Source organism: Anolis carolinensis, chromosome 6 (assembly GCF_035594765.1).
Source record: "Anolis carolinensis isolate JA03-04 chromosome 6, rAnoCar3.1.pri, whole genome shotgun sequence".
In the NCBI taxonomy this organism is placed as follows: Eukaryota; Metazoa; Chordata; class Lepidosauria; order Squamata; family Dactyloidae; genus Anolis; species Anolis carolinensis.
The window spans coordinates 51,105,709-51,128,710 of record NC_085846.1 but is presented as its reverse complement, the minus strand read 5'-3'; the positions used below and the strand labels follow the sequence as shown (position 1 = coordinate 51,128,710).

General features: G+C 41.4%; 1 protein-coding gene across 2 annotated transcripts in view; it reads left to right on the top strand.

Annotated features, from left to right (window-relative positions):
- Positions 1 to 23,002, top strand: part of cntnap2 (contactin associated protein 2) — a 924,912-nt gene that overhangs the window by 574,899 nt on the left and 327,011 nt on the right. For both annotated transcript variants that reach the window (XM_008112904.3, XM_008112906.3), the window contains 2 exons: positions 11,958 to 12,167; positions 18,149 to 18,333. In XM_008112904.3, coding sequence (XP_008111111.1) covers positions 11,958 to 12,167; positions 18,149 to 18,333 — 395 coding nt within the window. The remainder of the gene's footprint in view (positions 1 to 11,957; positions 12,168 to 18,148; positions 18,334 to 23,002) is intronic.

Sequence of the window (23,002 nt, the reverse complement as noted above, 5' to 3'; positions counted from 1 at the left end):
TAGGATAGCTCAAAAATGAGGGAGAGAGAAGCCCCTCAAGCTTCCCCATTGACAATAATCTTTTCCTTCATGCGCATACTCATCTGCCATACAAAGGTACATACAAAGAGTCAGAAGTTTTGGAAACTTTTGAACTTTTTGCTTCAAAATTCGGAAATGACTTTAGAAATGAAGCGCCAGCGCCCCCCCTACTTTCAAACAGAGTTTAGAACCATTTTTTCCTGGATCGCACATGCCTACTGTCTACAGATGTCACGCTCAACTCCTGAAGCGATTCTATCAGTATTGCCTCTGAAAAATCCTGCAAATCTCTTGGGAAGACAGGTGGACAAATGTCAGACCACCAGCAATGAAGCGATGCTCCTACACCATCAACTCTGCTGGACTGGCCATGTTGTCCAAATGCCGGATCACCATCTTGCAAAGCAGTTACTATACTCCCAACTCAAGAATGGAAAATGGAAAGTTGGTGGACAGGAAAAGAGATTGAAAGATGGGCTTAAAGACAACCTTAAAAACTGTGGCATAGACACTGAGAACTGGGAAGCCCTAGCCCTTGAGCACTCTAACTGGGGGTCAGCTGTGACCAGCAGTGCTGCAGAATTCGAAGAGGCACGAATGGAAGGCTTAAGGGAGAAACATACCAAGAGGAAGGCATGTCAAGCCAACCCTCACTGGGACTGCCTTCCTTCTGGAAACCGATGTCTTCACTGCGGTAGAACATGTGGATCAAGAACAGGGCTCCACAGCCACCTACAGACCCACTGCCAAGACACTGCACTTGGAGGACCATCAGCCTTGGTCTACGAGAGATCGCCTAACATAACAACAACAACAACAACAACAACAACAACATCTATGGCAGGAACCATAGATGAGCCTATGGTGTTTTGAAAGTCCTTTCTGCTGTGAGAAATTGTGGGATAATATCTGTGTCTCTGCAGCATAGAAGGAAAGTTAGGGAGCACAGTAGATGTGATTTCCTGGTCCATAGTTTTTCCAATATCCTTGTGTCTTGGAATAGTTTCTCCCCGTAGAGATGTTCAGTGTGTTGTCAAAGGCTTTTATAGCTGGAATCACTGGGTTGCTATGAGTTTTCCAGGCTGTATGACTATGTTCCAGAAGCATTCTCTCCTCTCTTGAAAATAGTTGCTTTGGAAGGAAATTGACTTTAGTTTTAATGTAGTTAAACTTTAAAGGTTATCTGGGGTTATCTGTAGGCAATCACTCAAAGCCCAGTAGAGTCTTCCAAGGGTAGAGTCTTGGCTGTGCATCCGTAAGTGACTGTAGAGGCTTATTCTAGATCTGCATGGTCTTTCGCAATGAGGACATAAATTTCCAGATGGAAGGCAATCTTGGGGTGCCTGTCCGGCACTGCCGAACTTTGTTTGGCACCATTAGGTAATTGTGACTCCCTCCTGTCTCTACAACATACTGAGGTCAATCCAGCTTATATCACGCCGGATCAGCCTGAGATTTTTGTGTCACTGTAGATCCACCCCAAGATTCAAAAGCTAGATCAAACCTGGAGTTGATTCATCCCATGAAGAATATGTTTGAGTTTCCATTTGAGATATTGCTCAAGACATGAAGATAGGATACATTTAAATGTCTAAAAGTTCCATCAGACAGCCAGATATGATATCATTTCTTTTCTTTAGACTATAAGTAATATTTACAGTATTGTTTGCCTCTTAGTGTCTCAGGAATCCACATATAATATGATTTTCAATAATAGAACTAAAGGCATTGTTTATAAGCTATAGATCCACATAATAAGCATTTCGAAAAGATCAATAGGCATTTCAAAAAGATAATTGTTTCTTCAGAAATAATATATAAATTATATGATTCAATTTTGTTTCAGGCTTAAGTGTTTGTGTTCTAATGTTTGTGAGAATGTGTAGAGTTTTGTTTGTTTGAAATATATGTAGGATTGAATTACTCATAAAATTCTTGCCTACTGAAATAGTCAAAAGAGCTTTAAAATACAACACACATTAATTTTACATTTAATGGTCAAAGCCAAGCATAATAATTTTTCCACTAATATACATGATTTATTGAACATTTGTGTTTAAAACTTCATTGTGAGGTACGGCAATTATGATGAGTTCTAGGTTTCTCTGATTACAATTAATTGAATATTTAATGGCTGTATTTTGAGGGGTATTTCCTATGTTGTCACATGCAGGAATATAATTTTTGGTCAAGATCAGGCCCACTATTCTTTTTCTAGAAGCAGCCAGCTAAAAACTCCAAGAAGTTCACATGATGGACCTGGAGGTTATCATATTTTCTTCTGGCCAATTCACTTGTGATTCATGGCATGTGTACTATTTCCTCATAACAGGACCCATGACTCTCTGGTCACATTAGAATAGGTTTATTTATTTACAATATTTGCACCCCACCCTTCTTACCCAGAGCGGCATTACAATAGGCAGCAATCCGATGCCATATGAACAAACACAATAGAAATAAGATATGCAATAAAACATTAAGTCAAAAAGCATATAAAACATTAAAACCAGTTATGAAAACCAGTTTACATAGGATGGGTGGACCAACTAGGAAGCTCTGAATGATTTAGCTATTCAAATAATATCAGACTTGTAAATCGATTTGTACATTCCAGACGGCTCTTTTAAAAACTTCAGTTAGCATGAATCTTGAAGTTGTGATAGTTGCATCTTTTAGTCAGATGCAGCTGACTTCCAGATGGTTCAAGTTGTGCTGGTTCAAATCGAGGTAGCTGCTGCCATCTCATACTGTAGTTATCAGAAATCAGTTTTTGGCACAAAATCAATTTCTTGTTGTAATAAGCCCCTCAAGTTTCCCCATTGACAATAATGTTTTCCTTTATGCGCATGCACATTTGGCATTAACGAAGTACATACGAAGATTCAGAAGTTTTGGAAAGTTTTGAACTTTTTGCCTGCAAAATTCGGAAATGATTTTAGAAACGAAGCGCCGGCACCCCTTACTTTCAAACAGAGTTTAGAACCATTTTTTTCTGGATCACACATGCCTAGTATGTACTCTGAGAACAAAGTATTATACACTTATAATACTTTCAAAGTAATATACAAACAAATTACTAGGGGATACTTGCAACATAGTGTTATCGAGCAATTTAGAGCAGCAGCAGATAGTGAGATCCAAGCCGCTGAGGGTTAAGCCTGCTGAGAAAAAGAAGCCAGTATTCCAGAACAGATCTCACCAAGTTGAAGCAGAAGCCACCGAGGTATTTTTATTTAATTTCAGCTGAAAGTGATGCCAGCCCGTGATAATTTGCCAAAATAGGCAGCCAGGCTTTGATGCTACAAGGCTATTAAATGCCAATCAAGGTGGCCAGTTACTAAATTCCCACTTGCCTCTGATAATAATGAGATAATGCTTCTGGAACAAATGCCTGCCACAGATGTGGGCAAAATGAAATCCAGCTTCTGAATCCCAGACATCTGGATACTTGCTTGATAGCTTGATAGCATTACATTAATGCTTGATAGCGTTACTGTAGCCAGGCTTTGAAGCAGCAGGGCTATTCTCCCCCCACCCTCCCTCCCTCTCCCTCTCTCTCTCTCTCTCTCTCTCTTCAGATTTGGAATAATAGCAGTTTAACAAATATGCCTCCACATTTCATATATATAAAAAGCTTTATTCTGCATTTTTATGTTTACTCCACTTCAGGTTTTAGGTTTGAAAACTATAAACGAGCAAATAATCTGTTGGCCATTTAATTTAATGTGCGGACAGATCAGCCTATGAGTCTCCACAAAATTCATATATATTGATCTGGATTAACGCAGGGAAAGCCGCTTGATGTGGGGAAAACATGAATTTTGCACTAGGACTTGGCTTCTCCACCAAGTTATGGCAGTCCAGATATCTGCAGCTGGTTTCTAGGTGGCCGGGGATGTGTTGCTGCTGGCTACCGTATACTTGGGGGTCTCCCTTCCTCCTCCTGTGCCATGTGACTCATGAATGGGGATGGGAGCAAAGAAAGGGGATCTCCTTCCTCTTTTCTCCTATCATCCTTCATGAGTTGCAAGACACATAAGAAGGAAGATGGAGCCCTGAGGGTAAGGTAGTCTGCCTTGTCACTGCTAGAACTAGCAGTGACAGAAAGGATGGCAGTTAGGTCCATGCCCAGTGGCACCAAACCAGGTCTAGCATGGCTGGGCAGTAAGGAGACCTTGCTCTCAGCAAAGCAGCTCAGGGCAGACATGCTGGGCCACAAAATGGGCCAGAAACAGCCTATGGTAAGCCAGTTCCACCCACTTTGTCAGTGTAGAACTACCTAGAGTTCTCAAGTGATAAAAAGTCTTCTTTTCTTTTAATGTTGTTTTCTTCCTGACATCAGAGGTTTTTTACTTATCTGTCCAAATGTGTTGTTCAGTAGTTTACTTGCTGCTCATCTAGGTTTGAGATCTAAGTAGTTTTGACCTCATCAGACGGGGTACTTTTTGGTAGTGTTAGATCCCAGCCAGCCATGGCACCAGGGCATGCAATGTTTCAGGACTTGCACTTTGACACAGATAATGCTGAGGATTATACTGACATTTCACCCTCCACGGAGGGGCCTTTGCAGCTGCAGGTGCCCGAAGATATTGGCTCTGGAGACTTGCTAATTGGGGAATATTCTTCTATTCCTCCCTCGCAGATAGAGCCAGATGTTGCAGAGATGCCTGGGAAGGGGTTTTTTAATTGTAGAGATTTTGTAACCAGAGAGAGAAGTGCAAAACAAGGGGTCCGTCGGAGCCAGAGACTGGCAAATAGATGGGATAATGGTTAGTGTTCCTATGGGAAAGTTTTGGGAGTTTGTACTCCCTAAATTGTGAACAGTTCGGAATCTGTTAAAAGTGTTTCGCTGAGTAGATTTTCTTGCGGTGTCAACGTAGCTCTTCCTTGAGAGAGGTTCTCTGTCTCCAGCTCTTATTTGTTTCCAAGCCAAGTTTATCCAGTTCCAGTCGGGCTGTGCCATGCCATGCCGTGACTCTCGAGTAGACCTTGACTTCAGTTGTTTCCTTGTTCCTGATTCAAGTTTGCCTCAGCTTTGACAATCTTGCTGCCTTGATTGCTACAAAGTATTTCCAGTGGATTGAACTCTGTTTCTGCCAGCCTTGTTTCTCTGTTTCAACTCATAGACCCTTTGCTTTCTTTGGAGAGCTATCGAATTCTCATTGTGGATTATAATATCGGACCTTTTCCTTTACCCATTTGGAACTACCATTGACTTTCTAAAAAGAACTATTCCTTACTCAGACTCTATACCTAATTTCCTTTGGATATATAATTGCTTTAATAAAGATATAGTGGCTCTTGTCTGGTTTTCGAGTGCTCAAGCTGCCTTGGGGTGCAACAGGTAGCATGCCAAGAATAGTTTTAGGCCAAAGCCCACTGGCTATCATCCCATGTCATAAAACTACTTTCGGCAGGGGCTCCATTGTAAAACTATCAAGGAACTGTTGCAGCGGCGACAACACAGGATGCTTACTGTGTTCAACAGGAGTCAATGGGAGGGGGGCAGAGGATGCTTCACCCCATGGGATGAGGTAGGGAGAAACCAGGTGATGCCAGGCGTGGGGCAATGGGTTCCCCACATCACCCCTTCAGGCACTGGCAAGTATGCCATGCTGCATGGTGATTCCAACAGCCTATCTGATGGGATTGAGGTCCTTAGGCTTGGCTTGAAAGATGGCATATTAGTCTTAACAAATTGTTTCACAAAGTGACTCTCTTACTCTGGTTTTGCACAAGGAAAGTAACACCAGGTTTTTCCACTTGCACAAGCAATTTTGCAGTGCATTCTGTGGGTTCCCATTTGTCTAAATATAATAGGCTACAGTAAAAAATGTATGAAGTCCATATTAGCTAGATCCAGAATGATTCCCTTCCATACGCTCCTGTCACCTGAAGTATGGTGGATAAAGGTCCATGGGCAGATTTTTATTAGAGGCATTTAAACTCCCTCTCAAAGGAGGTCTTCATGGCACTGATGGTTTTTAGATAGACATATTCAAGAAATTGTCAATGCTCAGAGAGTTCTCTGGCTGGTTGTTTGGTTTTTTCTTGCAAGGGAGAGAGGCAGTGTGAAGGTTAAATAGCAGAGAAGGGAGAGGGAACAGCTTGAGCAGAGAAATGGAGGAAAGGAGAGAGAAATGAATAGTGAGAATGCAAGGAAATGAAAGGCACATAGGGTAAGAAACAGATATTACAAGGGCATTAAACTAGACAACACATGTAGTAGGGAGGGAAATGAATTGGAGACTCTTAATGGTGTAGTGCAACAAGAGGTGAAGAAAGATGGAATGAACAGTGTACGTGGTGGCATGTACAAACTAGAGGGACACATTGTTGAATGAGAAAATCCAGCAGGTCCTGCAAGCATAACCCATAGCAAGGAATGGTGGTAATTGTAGTTCAACAAATTTTGCAGGAACACATAGAACAACATCTCCATCAAAGTTGCATAGTATAAATCCCTACCATGTGTAATTTTGCAATGATTGTGCTGTACCGTCCTTACGTTGAATGGCAATATTGCATTATCTAGTGTGGAAATGAGCACATAAAAAACCCTGATTTAACAGTTTTGCTGTGGCCATGAAAATCCAAGGAACTCACATAGAGATCCAGTGAAATCAGGGTGGGGCAGGCATATAGCCGGGAGGAGGGCCTTGAGGCCCCCCCCCCCGAAATTCTCAGGATGGTCTGCGAGAAGGCCTTACATTTATTATTTAAACTGTTATGTTTATTCGTATCATGATCTGATCACCATGCTCAATATATCCCATATGCATGGGGGTATTGGAATAACGATACGAAAGGTTTGCTAGGGTAGATCTTCTCTCACCCAGACTCAGCCCCCCCGCCCCGCCCCCCAAAAATCAAAATCCTGGCTACGAACCTGGGGTGGGGTGTATAAAAGGGGGATTATGATGTATTTCACTGTCATATGTTTCAATCCTGAACTTTCATTTTCTGAAGAAAACTTTTTTCCCTAGCTATCCCTTTGCTAAATGTGGAAAAACCCAGCTATTTCACAGTTTGTGGTTCGACTAGAAATGTGAAGCAGTTAAAGCCTAACTGTAGGATGCTTACTGTTGCCTTTTCAACTAAATGCTAGAAGGCCCAGTGTGCTAAATACATGTGCTTATAATGTTAAGCATTTTCTTTCACTATGCTTTCAGAAGATCTTCCCTTAGGGCCTAATTACAAAATGTACTAAAGCCCAAAGATAGATTCCTGTTGACTTCAGGTGACATTAGATCAACCCCCCAGATGCTAAAATATGACTGTTTCAGAACTCAAAGGGAATGGCCTGTGCAAGTGGTGGCAGGTGTCATAATTCCTCTGACTGAGAGAGGACACATGCAGGGGAGTTGAGTTTGAGGTGCATATTTTATTTATTTATTTATTTAACAAATAAATTTACACATATTAACAAGTGTGTGTGCATTATGTTCTCTGGGAAAGATAAATAATACTGCTAATATTAAAAGTACATGACATAGATGTTCTACAATAATTGTTTTGCAATCAAGATACTCTGAAATTCAATTTTAAAAATGTTTGACTGGGAGTGGGATGAAGGGCAGACCTGCTAGTGAAGCTGTTTCCTATCTTCTGAAGTTTCAGGACAAAATCCTAAGTCCGGGGGTGGCTCTCTATGTAATAAATGTAAAACCATTTGCATATGTGTTTGTCATCTGTCTCTGCATGTGTGTGAGGGCCCTTCCACACAGCCACATAACCCAGAAAATCCCACAATACCGCCTTTGTACTGGGTTATCTGCTTTGTATCTATACATGGTTTTACTGTATGTATGGATAAATGTGTACGTTTTGTATGTTTCACATGTTTTGATATGGTCAAAATTGACTAATCAATAAAGAGTTGTTGTTGTACTGGGTTATCTGAGTCCACACTGCCATATATTCCAGTTTAAAGCAGATAATGTGGAATTTTATTCAGATGTGTGGAAGGGGTCTAAACACATACACAGAAAGCTTTTCGTCTCATCTGTAAAAAGCACAAAAGTACCAACTAATGCATCCATTTAGAGTGGCTCCTAGAGACAATTCCTAATAGATTTCCCTAAATGATAAAAAGAATATAATTCTCAAAGGAATATCATTTGATTTTAAAAAGAGATTGGCCTAGTCCCATGATTGTCACAGTTTCAGAAGAAGAGATATGGTTTTACAAGGAGCCTTTATTTCATCTTTAAAAGGGTGAGAGTTCTTTTTCAAGTTTTTTTTTTAAAAAATTTCGTGTCAGGAGCAACCGGAGTTGCTTCTGGAGTGAGAGAATTGGCTGTCTGCAAGGACGTTGCCCAGGGGACGCCCGGATGTTTTGATGTTTTACCATCCTTGTGGGAGGCTTCTCTCATGTCCCCACATGGAGCTGGAGCAGATAGAGTGGAGCTCATCCGTGCTCTCCCCGGGTGGGATTTGACCCTGGCAGCCTTCAGGTTTTTTTTAATGAATATGGGGGGGGGGGGGGGAATTATTTTGACTAATAAAATTTTTAATTCCCCTGTACCATTTTCTTTCACCTGCATAATTGCATTCCAAGTGATTACTTCAAGTTTTGCATTTATTTATTAGTAATTCCTGCCATTGAATGTGTAATTCATCAGATGATGCATAGATTGTTGAGGTAACCCGGGGGGGGGGGGGGGGGGGGGGGGTGCAGATCACTGTAAAATGGATGATGTGTAGTAAACTTCAGCACATCTATGCACCAAATGAGCTTATTACTGCACTGTTATTTGCCATCAAGTTGGATTCAATTTAGGGCAATAATATGAATGAGAGACTTCATATCATTTACCTAAAATAGCATCTGATGAGACAACTCAAAACAAGCTTAATGGTAAAGGTGGATTATTTTGCAGTCAGGGTTATGTTTTATTTATGTGGTTGTTTGGTAAAGACCCAAAATGATTTGAAAAACAAAAATGCTATGAAGTGTTACCGATCAGGCAGGGAAAGCAGTTTCTGATTGAAGGACAGGTAAAAATGATGCAGGTGTTGCTTAGACCAAGGTCCCAAGTGAAAATAATTTTTTCAGACTGCAGAAATGCAAAAAAAAAGGGGGGGGCAGAGCACATGTATGTGGGTCTCAACCTATGGGTAGAACAGTGATTGACACTAGAACAAGGGTCCACCTTATCTCTACCAGTTAGCCTTAGCACATGGCCTTTCTGGTCATTGAGAAGAGGATTTTGCCTTTGCTTGGTTACATAATTTCCTGTTTTCTAAATATGAGCATTACCCAATAACATTATCTAATGACAAACACATGCAAACTGTGGTTGGCTAGAACCTTCTACAGACAGCCCATCTTTTCTGTGTATGTGGATTTATCAGACTCCATTTTAGATCTTTATTCTCAGAAGAGTACTATATGTACTCATGAATAAGTTGACCTCATATATAAATCAAGGACAGGTTTTATGAATGTTGATATGACCTGTGGATGGATTAAGGGTCATTCTGCATAGGGAAAAAGCACCAATGCCATCTCAGGGGGTCAGCTGCCCTGGCCACCATTGCTATTTACCCACCCAGGCCTTTAAAAAGGCCAGAAGAAGCACTGCAGCAGGAAAGGTGAGGAGGCTAGGTTCTCTTTTACATTTTCCCGAAATAGACTGTTTATCTTATTAGAAAGCCCAAGCGAAGTGTTGCACCCCAAGGCAGCGTGAGCACTCGAAAACCAGACAGGAGTGAATATAACATATAATATCTTTATTAAAACAAATATAAATCCAGATGAAAATAGGTATGGAGTTTGAGGAGAAAATAGTTCTTTTAGGAAAGTCAATGATTAATCCAATGAGGTGAGAGAAAAGGTCCAATATTATAATCCAAAATCCATAGGGCAAAAGTTCACTCTGAAGCAGTTAGAATGTTCTTGAGTTGAAACAAGGAATCAAGGGTGGAAAGTTCAAATCCACTAGAATACTTCTTTGCAAACAGGCAGGAACGTAGATGAAGCTGAGGCAAAGCTTGGATCAGGAACAAGGCAGGAACTAGGTTCAAGTCCGGTTATACTCGAGAGTCACGGCACGGCACGGACCGACGGAACTGGAAACTCGGCTTGAAAACAAACAGGAGCTGGAGTCGGGAAAACTTCCCTCAAGGAAGAGCAAAGTTGACACCGCAAAGAAGCCACTGAGCAAAACACTTTCTAAACTGAATCTAAAATAGGGAGAGCAATACTCCCAAAAACCTCCCATGGGAACTCTAACCATTATCCCCTCGGGACACCAGACACTGACTTCTACGAAGGCCTTGTTTTGCGCTTCTCTCACGATTCAGAAATTCTCTTCGATTAAAATCTGCATTCTCAGGTGAGCTGAGAACATCTGGCACAGATAAGAGAGGAAGAGTAGGAAATTCCCTTCCAATTAACGGCCCTTCCTGGCTGATTTCTCCAGGCACCTGGAGCTGCAAAGGGTTCTCAGAACTGGGCGAAAAGTCATAATATGCCTCATCTGTGTCAGAGTTCAACTCCTGATCAGGCTTTGAAGCCATGGCTGGCTGGGATATAACACCAAGTGTCCCGCTTTGCCTGGCTTTCGCGAGGAAAGAGGGAGCAGTGGGGCGAACCTGTCACCACGCGTGCAGCTCCATCTCCACAAATTCCCCATCACATGGGAAAGGCATCGCCTGTTACAGTAAGTAGTAACAGGATCAGGTATATATGTGTGTGTTAAAGAAAACCTTATAATGTTAATTATGAGCAGCTGCTGATGTAGGTCAGCGAGCAAGTTTGGACCACACCCAGTGGGGTATAACTGTGTGGGTTTTTAGAATACAGTTTGGTGATGCTGAATGAACAATGACTGACCAGCAATGCTTTTTGCTGTGATGGAATAGCTATTTGTTTTATGTTCTACTCTTTTGGATGAAGAAGCCTTACTCTGTGCAACTTACAAGGACTATGTAAGTTTGCTGAGCTATTTGTTTTTGTATCTCTGCTGACAAGAGTAAAGATTTTTTTTGTTCCTTTTCTTCTTGTTTGTGTGTCTTTGCATTGGAGCTGACTGATATCTGCTTATGCGCAACCCTCATGAGGAGACCATGTGCTGGCTCCATTGGGTCCAGCACAATACAGGAAGCCTCCCGTGTTGGGGTGAAAGCATCAGGGAAAGGGTTGTTGTGTGTTTTCCGGGCTGTATGGCCATGTTCCAGAAGTATTATCTCCTGGTGTTTCACACACATCTATGGCAGGCATTCTCAGAGGTTGTGAGGTATATGGAGAAACTTAAGCAAGGAAGGTTTATATATCTGTGGAAGTTCCAGGGTGGGGGAAAGAACTCTTTGTCTGTTGGAGGCCAGTGTGAATGTTGTAATTAATCACCTTGATTAACATTAAATGGCCTTCCAAGCTTCATATCCTGGCCTAGGGGAATCCTTTATTCAGAGTCATTAGCTACCGCTGATAGATGCATGTCTGGAATTCTGTTTTCAGAGTGTTGCTCCTAATTTACTGTTCTGATTTTGGAAATGCTGGACCACTCCAACAACTATTATGTCAGACTACACAAAGAAGCCATTGAAATCCACAAGCATGTGGACAATTTCAACAGAAAGGAAGAAACCATGAAAATGAACAAAATCTGGCTACCAGTATTAAAAAGCTCCAAGATCAGAACAGTAAACAGAAATTTGTTCTGAGAGGGTTTGCCTTTCCTCAAGCTGAGAGAGTGGGACTTGCTTGTCAACCAGTGACTTTCTATGATTATGTGGAAATTTGAATCATATTCTAATACTCAAACCACTAATCCAAGCTGATTCTGCTAATGTGTGGGTGTGTGTTCTGCAAATGTGTATGAGACTGTGAGAAAATTGTTTGCAGAATACATGCTATATTTATTACACTTTTCTATTAAATAGTCCCAACAATGCTCAGCAATTATTTCATTTGTTTTTCTCTTTAGGGGCTGATGTCATCAATTTCGATGGCCAAGGCGTTTTACCATATAGATTTGGACACAAGAAGAAAACACTGAAAACGCTGAAAGATGTCATCGCGCTGAAGTTTAAAACCTCTGAAAGTGAAGGTGTAATCTTCCATGGAGAAGGACAACAAGGAGACTATATCACACTAGAACTGAAAAGGGCCAAACTTGTCCTTAATTTAAATTTAGGTATGGTTTGATTTTTAAAAAAACACCAGCCTATGCAGACCTAAACAATAATGTTCCTTGGTTTTATGCTTTCTGTTCTTAAGCTATCTTTGGGTGCAGAGTGAGGGGCTGAAAAGTTGTTTTCATGTGCAGTGAGCAACCTGTCATATTTAGATTTCTATATTAATAGTTTTGGTCTTATAATAGGATCAAGTATATTCTGGAAGTAGTTTAATGTCCTCAAAACTATGATACTTATGAAAAAAGTGCACATGCCTGACTAACTTTACCACAAGGAGGTGGTAAAGTGGCATAGAAGTAGGACTTTGGGTGATATCCCTATCACAGAATGCTGTGCAATATCCATTGCTGGTCTACTACCTCCCCACAATGAAGCAAGCTTCAGTTATTGATGGGCAAAACCAGTCAGGTCACAGTGCTGCACCCTACAAGAAGTGCCTAAAAGATCCTAGACACTTCTGTGATGGGATAGTGGCAACATCAGGGATGGAAATGTTATCCTCACCCATCCTCCCCACATTTCAAAAGAAAGATCATTTTTTTCTATACTTTCACTTTGTAGAATTGTGAAGTGTCTTGCGACTTCATCACACAGGCTTTCAGATCCGTCAGATGCTGAGAGCATGGAGCCCCTCCAAGTCCCTTTACATGATGCACAGCTACTTCTCATGGGGCTTCATCCCTGAACTGTGCTCTCAGTGTCCTAACAATGGAGCAAGGAGAACATGGGAGCAATCCTGTGTTCTCATTGCCAGCAATGGGAGTAGCATGGAGAAATCAGGCAATGGTGCTTCCCCCCCATGTGATGGGGAAGACAATAATAATAATAATAATAATAATAATAATAATAATAATCTTTATTTATACCCCGCCACCATCTCACCAACGGGGACTCGGGGTGGCTTACATGGGGCCATGCCCAGAACAAGACAATATAACAGAATATAAACGAACAACAAATCAAAGCACATTGAACAATACAATAAACGATAATATACACTATATACACAAAATCAGAAGAACAATAGAACAAGGGCGGGCCACATGAACACTAAGTTAAAACTCGGGGTGAGAAAAGAAATACGAGTAAAAACCACAGAGAACAGGGTCATAACGTAGTGGTGTAATCTGGAGGACAGATCTTGGAGGAGAGCAGCAGAGAGGATGTATATAGTAATTACTCTCCAAAAGCACAACGGAAGAACCATGTTTTCAGGTCTTTCTTAAAGGCTGCTAATGTGGGGGCTTGCCTAATCTCACTGCGCAGTGAGTTCCACAATCGGGGGGCCACCGCAGAAAAGGCCCTCTCCCTTGTTCCCACAAGGCGGGCCTGAGATATCGGCAGTGGGGACAGGAGAGGCTCCCCTGACGATCGAAGGGATCGGGCAGGTTTATGGTAGGAGATACGGTCACGAAGGTAGGTGGGTCCCAAACCGTTTAGGGCTTTATAGGTGATGGTCTGCACCTTGAATTGGGACCGGAAAATAAACAGCAGCCAGTGGAGCTCCTTGAACAAGGCAGTGGATCTTTCCCTGTAACTTGCCGCAGTTATTAATCTGGCAGCCGAACGCTGGACCAATTGTAATTTCCGGGCCGTCTTCAAGGGAAGCCCCATGTAGAGCACATTACAGTAGTCCAGTCTAGAGGTAACTAATGCAGGGCATGGGATTACAGATTCCTCCATGACCCAAATTCCCCCATGGATTTGCTACAATGGCCAGTGAATCCCCCCACTTTCACTGACATTAAACAACTAAATGTGATGAGGTCCTTTAACAGATAATATATTGTAATATCTTTAAAGAGGCTTATGTAGTAATCCCTTGTTAAAAATGGCCGCCTCCATTGCAATCCACCTCAAATAACCATAATGGGGGGGGGGGGGGGTGCCTCACAGTCTTCTGGCTCCTCCAAATTGTGGCTGAAATCCAACAAAGGCAAGGAAAGAGGGAAGGATGTCTGCCTTTATTTGTTCCATTTGGACAAGGAAGGGTGAATAGAGTAACTTGCACAAAATGTAAATCTAATGCAAAAACAGTGTTTATTGCACAGAAAGCATATGAGGGAAAACTACACATGAATTTTCCCAAATGAAATTGTATATTGTGAAAAATCTTGTGATTGGCCTTATTTTCCTTAAATGTTGAGGAAACCTTTGAAAAAGCAAAGATGCAGACATTAACAAGTATTCTTCACATCCATAATGCATGGCCATGATTGCTTACACTATGCTAGCTTTTTCTTACTAATCATCTATATAAATAAAAATGTAATGTCCATTTGTGGGGACCTCATATCTCACAAACTACTTCACTAATTATTATGAAATTTGGACACAAAGTAGCATTCAAACTGGTGAGTGTTTTAAACTATTCACATACGTACTATCACAAACCTGTCACACCTAAGACAGGTAAAACCATGCCCCTTTGTAACGGCCAATCAGTGTCCTCCTCCCTTAGCAACTGATGAGGCAGACAGCTCCTGCCCTTAGCAATGGCACTAACAATGGCCAAACAGTCTCCTCCCTTTAGCAACTGGCATGGGCAGAGCAGACAATTGATGACTAGGCCCGCCTCCTCGCCACTCAGTTTGGCTTGACAAGTTACACAAAGCCAAGGCTCTGTGGCCTAGCCACAGAAAGGAGGGATACTGAGACTGAAAATCCTTTTTGTGGGCGAGGTGAGCTAGAGATACCACTAATAATTATATTATTATAATTTTATTACATTATTATTATATGTTACACTATGTATCGCTATGATTTTTGCTCCTAGGTTTATCAATGTCATTATTTCCTAGGGTTCTATCATAAAAATAAGGAAAAAAGTTTATTAAGCTGCAAAAAATTTGTTGTGGGACATCCTACAGCACATTATATTATTATATTATAATTATATTTTATTGGGTTTTTTTTCCCAATGTCAGGAGCAACTTGAGAAACTGCTTGTTTGGCAGACCCTTATTTGTTCCCTCTATGCATTTTTAAAAAGAGAAAAACCACTGCTTGTTACAGACCTCTAAGACTTACATCCAATTTACCTTTGGGTCACAGCAAAATTCATTATTTGGACCACCACACCTGCTTCGAACTTATACACGAGGTTAGCTTATACATGAGTATATATGGGTACTTATTCCATTTGGGAATAAAATATGTCATGATGTACATACCTACTCTCTCTCTCTTTCTCTCTCTCTCTCTCTCTCTCTATATATATATATATAGTAGGTATGTACATCATCACGTATTTTATATACATCACCACAGTGACCAAAGGTAGAATAACACCAGAGGGAAGCCTCTTACTCTCATGTCCTATGTGTGAGCTCCAATATCTCCTTGATCTGATGCAGCAGTGTTCTTACATGAGGTGAGGATATAGACTATAAGATCAGGTCTGGTGTCAGAGTCTACTGGAGGAAAAATAAATACCAAGAATCTTTGACATGAAGCTTAGATCAAGTTGCAATCATAGCAAGAAAAATGTGGAAGGTTACTGAGCAATATAACTCAGCTGTCATTTACTGCTCTTTCCTTTTTTTGCAGTGGAAAATCTTGTTATTAGATTTCAGTGACCAGATATTCTCTGTTAACAATATTCTTGATTTTTAATGAAATCGGTATACATTCAAATGCAAGAAGCCAGAATACTATTATTGTGTTTTTCTTAGAATATTTCCTAACTATACAAAAGCAAATGCTAGAGTATATGGATCTTTATCTGATCTGGCCCCCGGTGGCACAGGGGTTAAACTGCTGAGCTGCTGAATTGCTGACTGAAAGATTGCCAGGTTCTAATCCGGAGAGCAGAGTGAACTTCCGCTATTATCTCCAGTTTCTGCCAACCTAGGAGTTCGAAAATGTGCAAATGTGAATAGATTGATATGTACTGCTCCGACAGGAAGGTAACAGTGCTCCATGCAGTCATGCCAGCCACATAACCTTGGAGGAGTCTACGGACATGCCGGCTCTTAGGATTAGAAATGGAGATGAGCACCAACCCCCAGAGTTGGACAAGACTGGACTTAATGTCAGGGGAAAACCTTTACCTATCTGATCTGGCCAAGTACCTTTTGCCTGATCTTATAAGCTAGATTTTAGAACTGTTTCATTAACCCTGTTTCTGTTGAACAACATATCCTTGTTATACATCTGAAAAATTACCATTTGAGGAAATATTCCCAACGTTACCTGAAGATGGCAGATATTCAATCTTTCTGTATATCGAACCAGTTCCAGGCATAGCAATCTAATTATTCACACAGCGAAACAAGTTCCTCCCAAACTAGTTCGAAGTTGCATTATAACTGGACTCCTCAGCATTAGATAATTTCTGGCCGATTTCAAATCTTCCTTTTTTGGGGCAAGGTTTTGGAATGCGTGCTGGCTTCTCAACTCCAGGAATTTTTGAACAACACGATTATTAGGCATGGGCGAATAAATCAGAATCGTCATTAATCATAATATATTCATTAATCATAATACATTTGAACGGGATTCTGAGGTGGTTTGGCACTTCCGAATTAACCTTCCAATTCGAAGCATTGGAGCCCATCCTCGGAATATCTTCGGATATATGAGAAAGTGTTTTCAACCAATCTCTGCATCGGACTTAAGAGCCCCATAGAAGCCTGAAGCATTTTCACTCCTGGATATAGCATCGAAAAGGAGGAGGAAGAGAAGGGGCCGTTTTGCAAGAAGTGTGCCTCCCTGTCTGCAAAACGTGGAGCAAGGAATGGGTGGAAGGAAAAGAAGGAGGAAAGGATGCCCTGTTTGCTGCTGCTGCTCCACTGAACCCAGGGGTGACTACCTGCTTTCGGAGGGCCCTCTCCTTGTCCAGCTCCCTCTGCAGCCTTTCTGCCTGGGCTTCAGAGGCTTTCTGTTCAACATCTTTATTAATGCCTTAGATGAAGGGCTAAAAGTCGTGATCATCAAGTTTGCAGATGACACCAAATTGGGAGGGATAGCTAACACTCCAGAAGACAGGAGCAGAATCCAAAACCATCTTAACAGATTAGAGAGATGGGCCGAAACTAACTAAATGAACTTCAACGGAGACAAATGCAAGATACTCAGGCAGAAAAAAATAAAATGCAACTATACAGAATGGGGGACGCCTGGCTTGACAGCAGTACGTGTGAAAAAGATCTTGGAGTACTTGTGGACAACAAGTTAAACATAAGTCGACAATGCGATGTGGCAGCAAAAAAGGCCAATGGAATTTTGACCTGCATAAATAGGAGCATAGAGTCTAGATCCAGGCAAGTCATGCTACCCCTCCATTCTACCTTGGTCAGACCCACCTGGAATACTGTGTCCAATCCTGGGCACTGCAATTGAAGAAATATGTTGACAAGCTGGAATGTGCCCAGAGGAGGGCAACTAAAATGATCAAGGGTCTGCTGAACAAGATCTACAGGGAGTGGCTTAAACAGCTGCACATGTTTAGCCTGCAGAAGAGAAGGCTGAGAGGAGACATGATGGCCATGTATAAATATGTGAGGGGGAATCATAGGGAAGAGGGAGCAAACTTGTTTTTTGTTGCCCTGGAGACTAGGACGCAGAACAATGGATTCAAACTACAGGAAAGGAGATTCCACCTGAACATTAGGAAGAACCTCCTAACCGAGAGAGCTGTTCAGCAGTGGAACTCTCTGCCCCAGAGTGTGGTGAGGCTCCTTCTTTGAAGGCTTTTAAACAGAGGCTGGATGGCCATTTGTCGGAGGTGCTTTGAATGCGATGTTCCTGTTTCTTGGCAGGGGGTTGGACTGGATGGCCCACGAGGTCTCTTCCTACTCTATTATTCTATGATTCTAAATATGCCCTTTGTCTGATACAACCAAATATATGTAACTGTTGATCATTCTTGCATAATTGCAGAGTGACAAGTTACTTGGGGGATGATGGTATATCAGGTTTTCTGCACTATTTTCCCTCTGGGGTATTCAGTATTTTCTTCTTTTTCTCCATAACACAGGTAGCAACCAGTATGGTTCAATTTATGGGCACACATCTGTGACTACAGGTAGTCTCTTGGATGACCATCACTGGCATTCTGTAGTAATAGAGCGTCACGGGAGGAACATCAACCTTACACTTGATAGACACTTGCAGCATTTCCGGATCAATGGGGAATTTGATTACCTGGACTTGGACTATGAGGTATGTAATTTCAGCTGTTCTATCAATATGAATATTCACTGACATCTTTTGTAAATGCTCCACTGATTTGTATCAACAAAGTAATTCCAAATCCACCTGTAGGCAATGTTGTTGTTGTTGTATGTCTTCAAGTCAATTTTTCAAGTTGAATCTAAGGCAAACTTATTAACAAAAACTGAACAATTTAATGTATTTCATGGCTGGAATTACTGGGTTGTTGTGTGTTTTCCGGTCTGTATGACCATGTTCCAGAAACATTCTCTCCTGACATTTTGCCCATATCTATGGCAGGCATCCTCAGAGGTTGTGAGGTAAATTGGAAACTAAGCAAGGGAGGGTTGTCGTATGTCTTTCGGGCTGGAAACTAAGCAAGGGAGATTTATATATCTGTGGAATGTCCAGGGTGGGAGAAAGAACTCTTATCTGTTGGAGGCCAGTGTGAATGTTGTTATTAATCACCTTGATTAGCATTAATGGCCTTGCCAGCTTCAAAGTCTGTCTTCTTTCTGCCTGGGGGAATCCTTTGTTGGGTGGTGTTAGTTGGCCCTAATTGATTCATGTCTGGAATTCCTCTGTTTTCTTCTGTACAATTTAATTGAGCAAATGTTGCTTCCCAAGTTCTCCTTAGCACTTAGCTAAATCTGTCTAACCCAGCACTGTTCTGGTGCCATAACAGAGATGATGAAGCTAAAAGGCTTGTGACATTTCCTCTGGGACATCAGACCAGACCATAGTTTTGTACTACAGCTTCTATTTTTATAGAGATGCTTTTTTACTCAGCGTTTGGTATCTCCAATTAAAAGGACCTACAAGCCAAAGTTTGAAATGTTAGGATTGAATACTAATTCATTAATGATGACTACTGGAATTAGTTTAATTTTGTGCTTTTGATATGATGTCTGAAATAATGTAATTCATTGAACTGCTTTATTTTGTCACATAAATAGTCTTCAAAACAGATCATGAGATTAGCAGAAGATGTTACTAATGTTGCCACAATTCATCTCTGGGACACGTTTTTTTCTGTTCTCTCCATGACAGTGCTAATAGTTTCATTTTAAATATAACTTCACCAGCAGAGGAGGTCGGGTAGTAGAGATGACCATGGTAACCCAACATGTCTGAAAAACTGTCCGTTTGGTTGAAAGCTGTCCTAAAGTAAAGGATTTCATCTTAAACCTGATCACTTAAATTTTGTCAGTGCTTCTACTTGCTCTCATAGCATGTACACTGTTCACTCGCCTTTTAGATATATAAAGATCAATCAATCTTAAACTGAGATTATCTGAAAGAGGTTGTCACCTACCCAGATCTTCAGAAGAAGGCTTTCTCCCAGTCTCATATGTGTCACAGGTCTGTCTGGTGAAGCCATATGAGAGAGCTTTTCAGTGGTTACTTCCAGACTAGAATTCTCTTCCATTGATAGCTAGGCTGCCCCCTCCCCATTTCACTAAGGGTAAAGACATTTTCATTTAAATAGGCATTTGTCAATTAGCTGATTGTGTCTTTGATGAGCTGTGTGTACTTTGCTTTAATTCTTACTGTGATTTTTTTTAAAAAAATGACTTTGTGGCATTAATAAATTGTCAAATTTCCAAAAACGATTGAAATTATTATCATTAAAACTGTTTTATTTTCAGGTTTACAGCAGTATTTCTTTAAAATCACTGTTATAAGACATTTTGGTCCCATGTCAAGGGAAATGCAAACAAATCAATCTCGATCTATTGCTTTAGAAGAATTAATAAGGGATGATATTAAAGATTAATAGCAAATGATGTTGGGAATACTGATACATTAAAAATGCAGAAAAAATAGCCTGTCCCTTGGGCACCATTGTGGCTGAGGGGTTGCTATGACATGATGTGGGAGGGGCCTACCCTTCTGACCTGCAGCCAGGGGGAGAACGGCTCTTTTTGTGTTTTTGGCAGTTTTCTTTTATTTGGACTTTATATTTCTAGGTTTATTTGATTGAAAGTTATAGATTGGATGAGTATGTCTTTTGTGGCCAAATTTGCTTTGATTTCATTCAGTGGTTTTGTTGTTTACTCCAAACAAGATATTACTATTTATTGTTCCCAAACAACAGTTTTTAAGACAACAACAAGCCCTAGGCTGTTCTATTTTGCTTGATAAAAATAAACCAGGAACAGAAGTTCAAATAAAATACAAAGATAGCTTTCCCTCATTAGTTTTTCCGTTGATCAAGAAAAAAAGTGTGGACATGTTATTCATTCACAGTGAATCAGTTTAACCCAGAAATTCTGATCTATCCTTATGTGATTCCAGTCTCCATGGAGCCAGGTAGTTTACCAAAGGACCTTGGGTCAGTTATTATTTCACTCTGTCCTACTTCACCAGCTTGTTATGAGGCTGTAGTGGAGATCTTGCACTCTCTGGAGGGAAAGAGGGATATAAATATAAGAAATACATAAAATTATCTTTTATCAGTTCTAATTTTAATGAGTTCGATAGTCACCCACTCATGTCCTTGAATTTGACCTCTTAAAGGCTCGCAGATGATTGTTTAATATTTTATGTTTTTATTGACATGCTATTTTAAACCATGGTTTGTTTATTCTGTTTTTAGTACTATGCTTGTTTTTTAATTGTTTATTTTATGATGTAAATGTGATCTGACTGGGCTTGTCCCCATGTAAGCTGCTCCGAGTCCCTTCAGGGAGATGGTGGCGGCATACAAAAATAAAGTTGTTGTTATTATTATTATTATTATTATAAAATCTGAACAAAGCATTTAAAAGACAACATGGGAGACGGAGAATAGCTGTTATGATTGAGCCTCATGGCTCTGTTACTGACAGACGTGGGCGTAAGACTCCTCGAGAGTCAGATACTCTCGAGGAGCGAGAGAGAAAGAGACTGCGAGACATATTTGCAGCACCATCTGACGAAGAATCTTTCGAAGGGTTTACGGAGAGAATGGAGGAGGGGCTGGTTAGCTCAGAGGAGGATGAGATGGATTGGACTCGGGTAAGGGAGGAATTGGGTGCCACTGGCCATGATGGGGCAGAAGATGAATGGGGACCTTCAGGATTAGACCCATGGCTTAGCTGGAGGGATGGGACGGGATCCACAGCTGGAGATGCTGCTGGGCGTAGTCAGAGGTGTTCCAGCTCTGACGAGGAAAGTGATGAGGAAACGCCCGGGTTAAGGAGGACAGCTGACAGTGATGAGGATTTGTAACTGGCATAAAATGGGGCTTGGGAGCAATTGCAAATTGCGTTGGGCAAGGTAATCTGGGCAAACGCTTGGGATCCGTGTGTGTGTGGGACGCTTCCCTGAAGACTTGTGTGCTTTCCTGTGCTGAGACGTAAGTGGTTTTGGAATTCAGGGTCAGACGGCGGGAGGAATTGTGTGGGCATTTGTTTGTGCAAATCTGTGCTTACTCTTATTAGCTTGACCTTCCGTCGTCTTCTTGACGGACGCCATCTCCTGCTTTGAGAACTCGGACTGAACTGACCACGGCTTGTCTTCCCCCCTTCTTGGACTTGGAAAAAACTACAACGTCTGCTTCTGGCTTTGATCTACGGAACGGAACTGGTCTACTCAACTGCTACAATCCTTGGCTGTTCTACTCGTGTTGGAGATCCTGTTTGCTGTGTGTGTGGGGGAGCGACGTAAATTACTCTAAGCACAGTGTTGGCAGCAGAGAGGAATCTGCTGCCAATTAGTTGCATTCTTGTATCTTTTGTTCCTTGGCTTTCGTTTTGTTTATACCCAGGCTGAAGCAAGCAGTTGTTTTTATCCGGATTAAACTCCGGTTTAATCCGGTTTATCTTTTGAACATTTAATTTTGCCCCTTTTTGCTCCTAAAGGCAAAAACTGCCTGGCCCTTGTGTTTTACGGGCATTTTTGAGTTCTGTAATCTAATAAACTCTGTTACTTTGAATCTTGTGGCGTTCTGTCCTTGACAGATTGCCCAACGCCCATAAAAAGTTTATTGCAGCAATAAACCCGTCAGGAAGACGATGGATGAGTTAAGGGCCAAAGTAGACCAATTGCAAACGGCTTTTACCGTTAGCCAAACAGCTCAGGCTGTGAAAGGACATGTTTTGACTCCTGAACGCTTTGACGGAACCAGGTGCAAGTTGCCAACCTTTTTGGCACAAGTGGAGCTTTATTTTTCTCAGCTCAGTGTTCATGCTTTTCCTACAGACACTAGCAAGGTGGCCTTTATTTTGAGTTTGTTGACCGGTCCCGCAGGACAATGGGCCACTAATTTAATTTTGGGAAATGACCCAGTCAAGGACAATTTGAATAATTTCAAAAAGTTGTTAACTGATACTTTTGGGGATCCTCTCCGCACGGAGAACGCTGGGTGGGCTCTGTATCGGTTGAAACAGGGAAAGGGGACTGTTTTGGATTACTTAAATAAGTTTAACCTGTATCGCCACCAGCTGGATTGGGGGGAAAATGCATTCATGCTTTTATTTACTGCCGGGTTAAGTGATATGCTCCAGGATGAATTAGCACGCTTGGAGCCGGCTGAAAGCTGGGACGCCTTAGTAGCTAAGGTGCTGCGTTTAGACGCAAGGTTCGAGGCTCGTAAACACTCAAAAGCAATGTGTGCGCCACCCATGCATGTAACCAGGGCACCTGTGGTGATGGGGGAAGAGCCCATGGAGCTTGGGGTCTTTAAAAAGCTGTC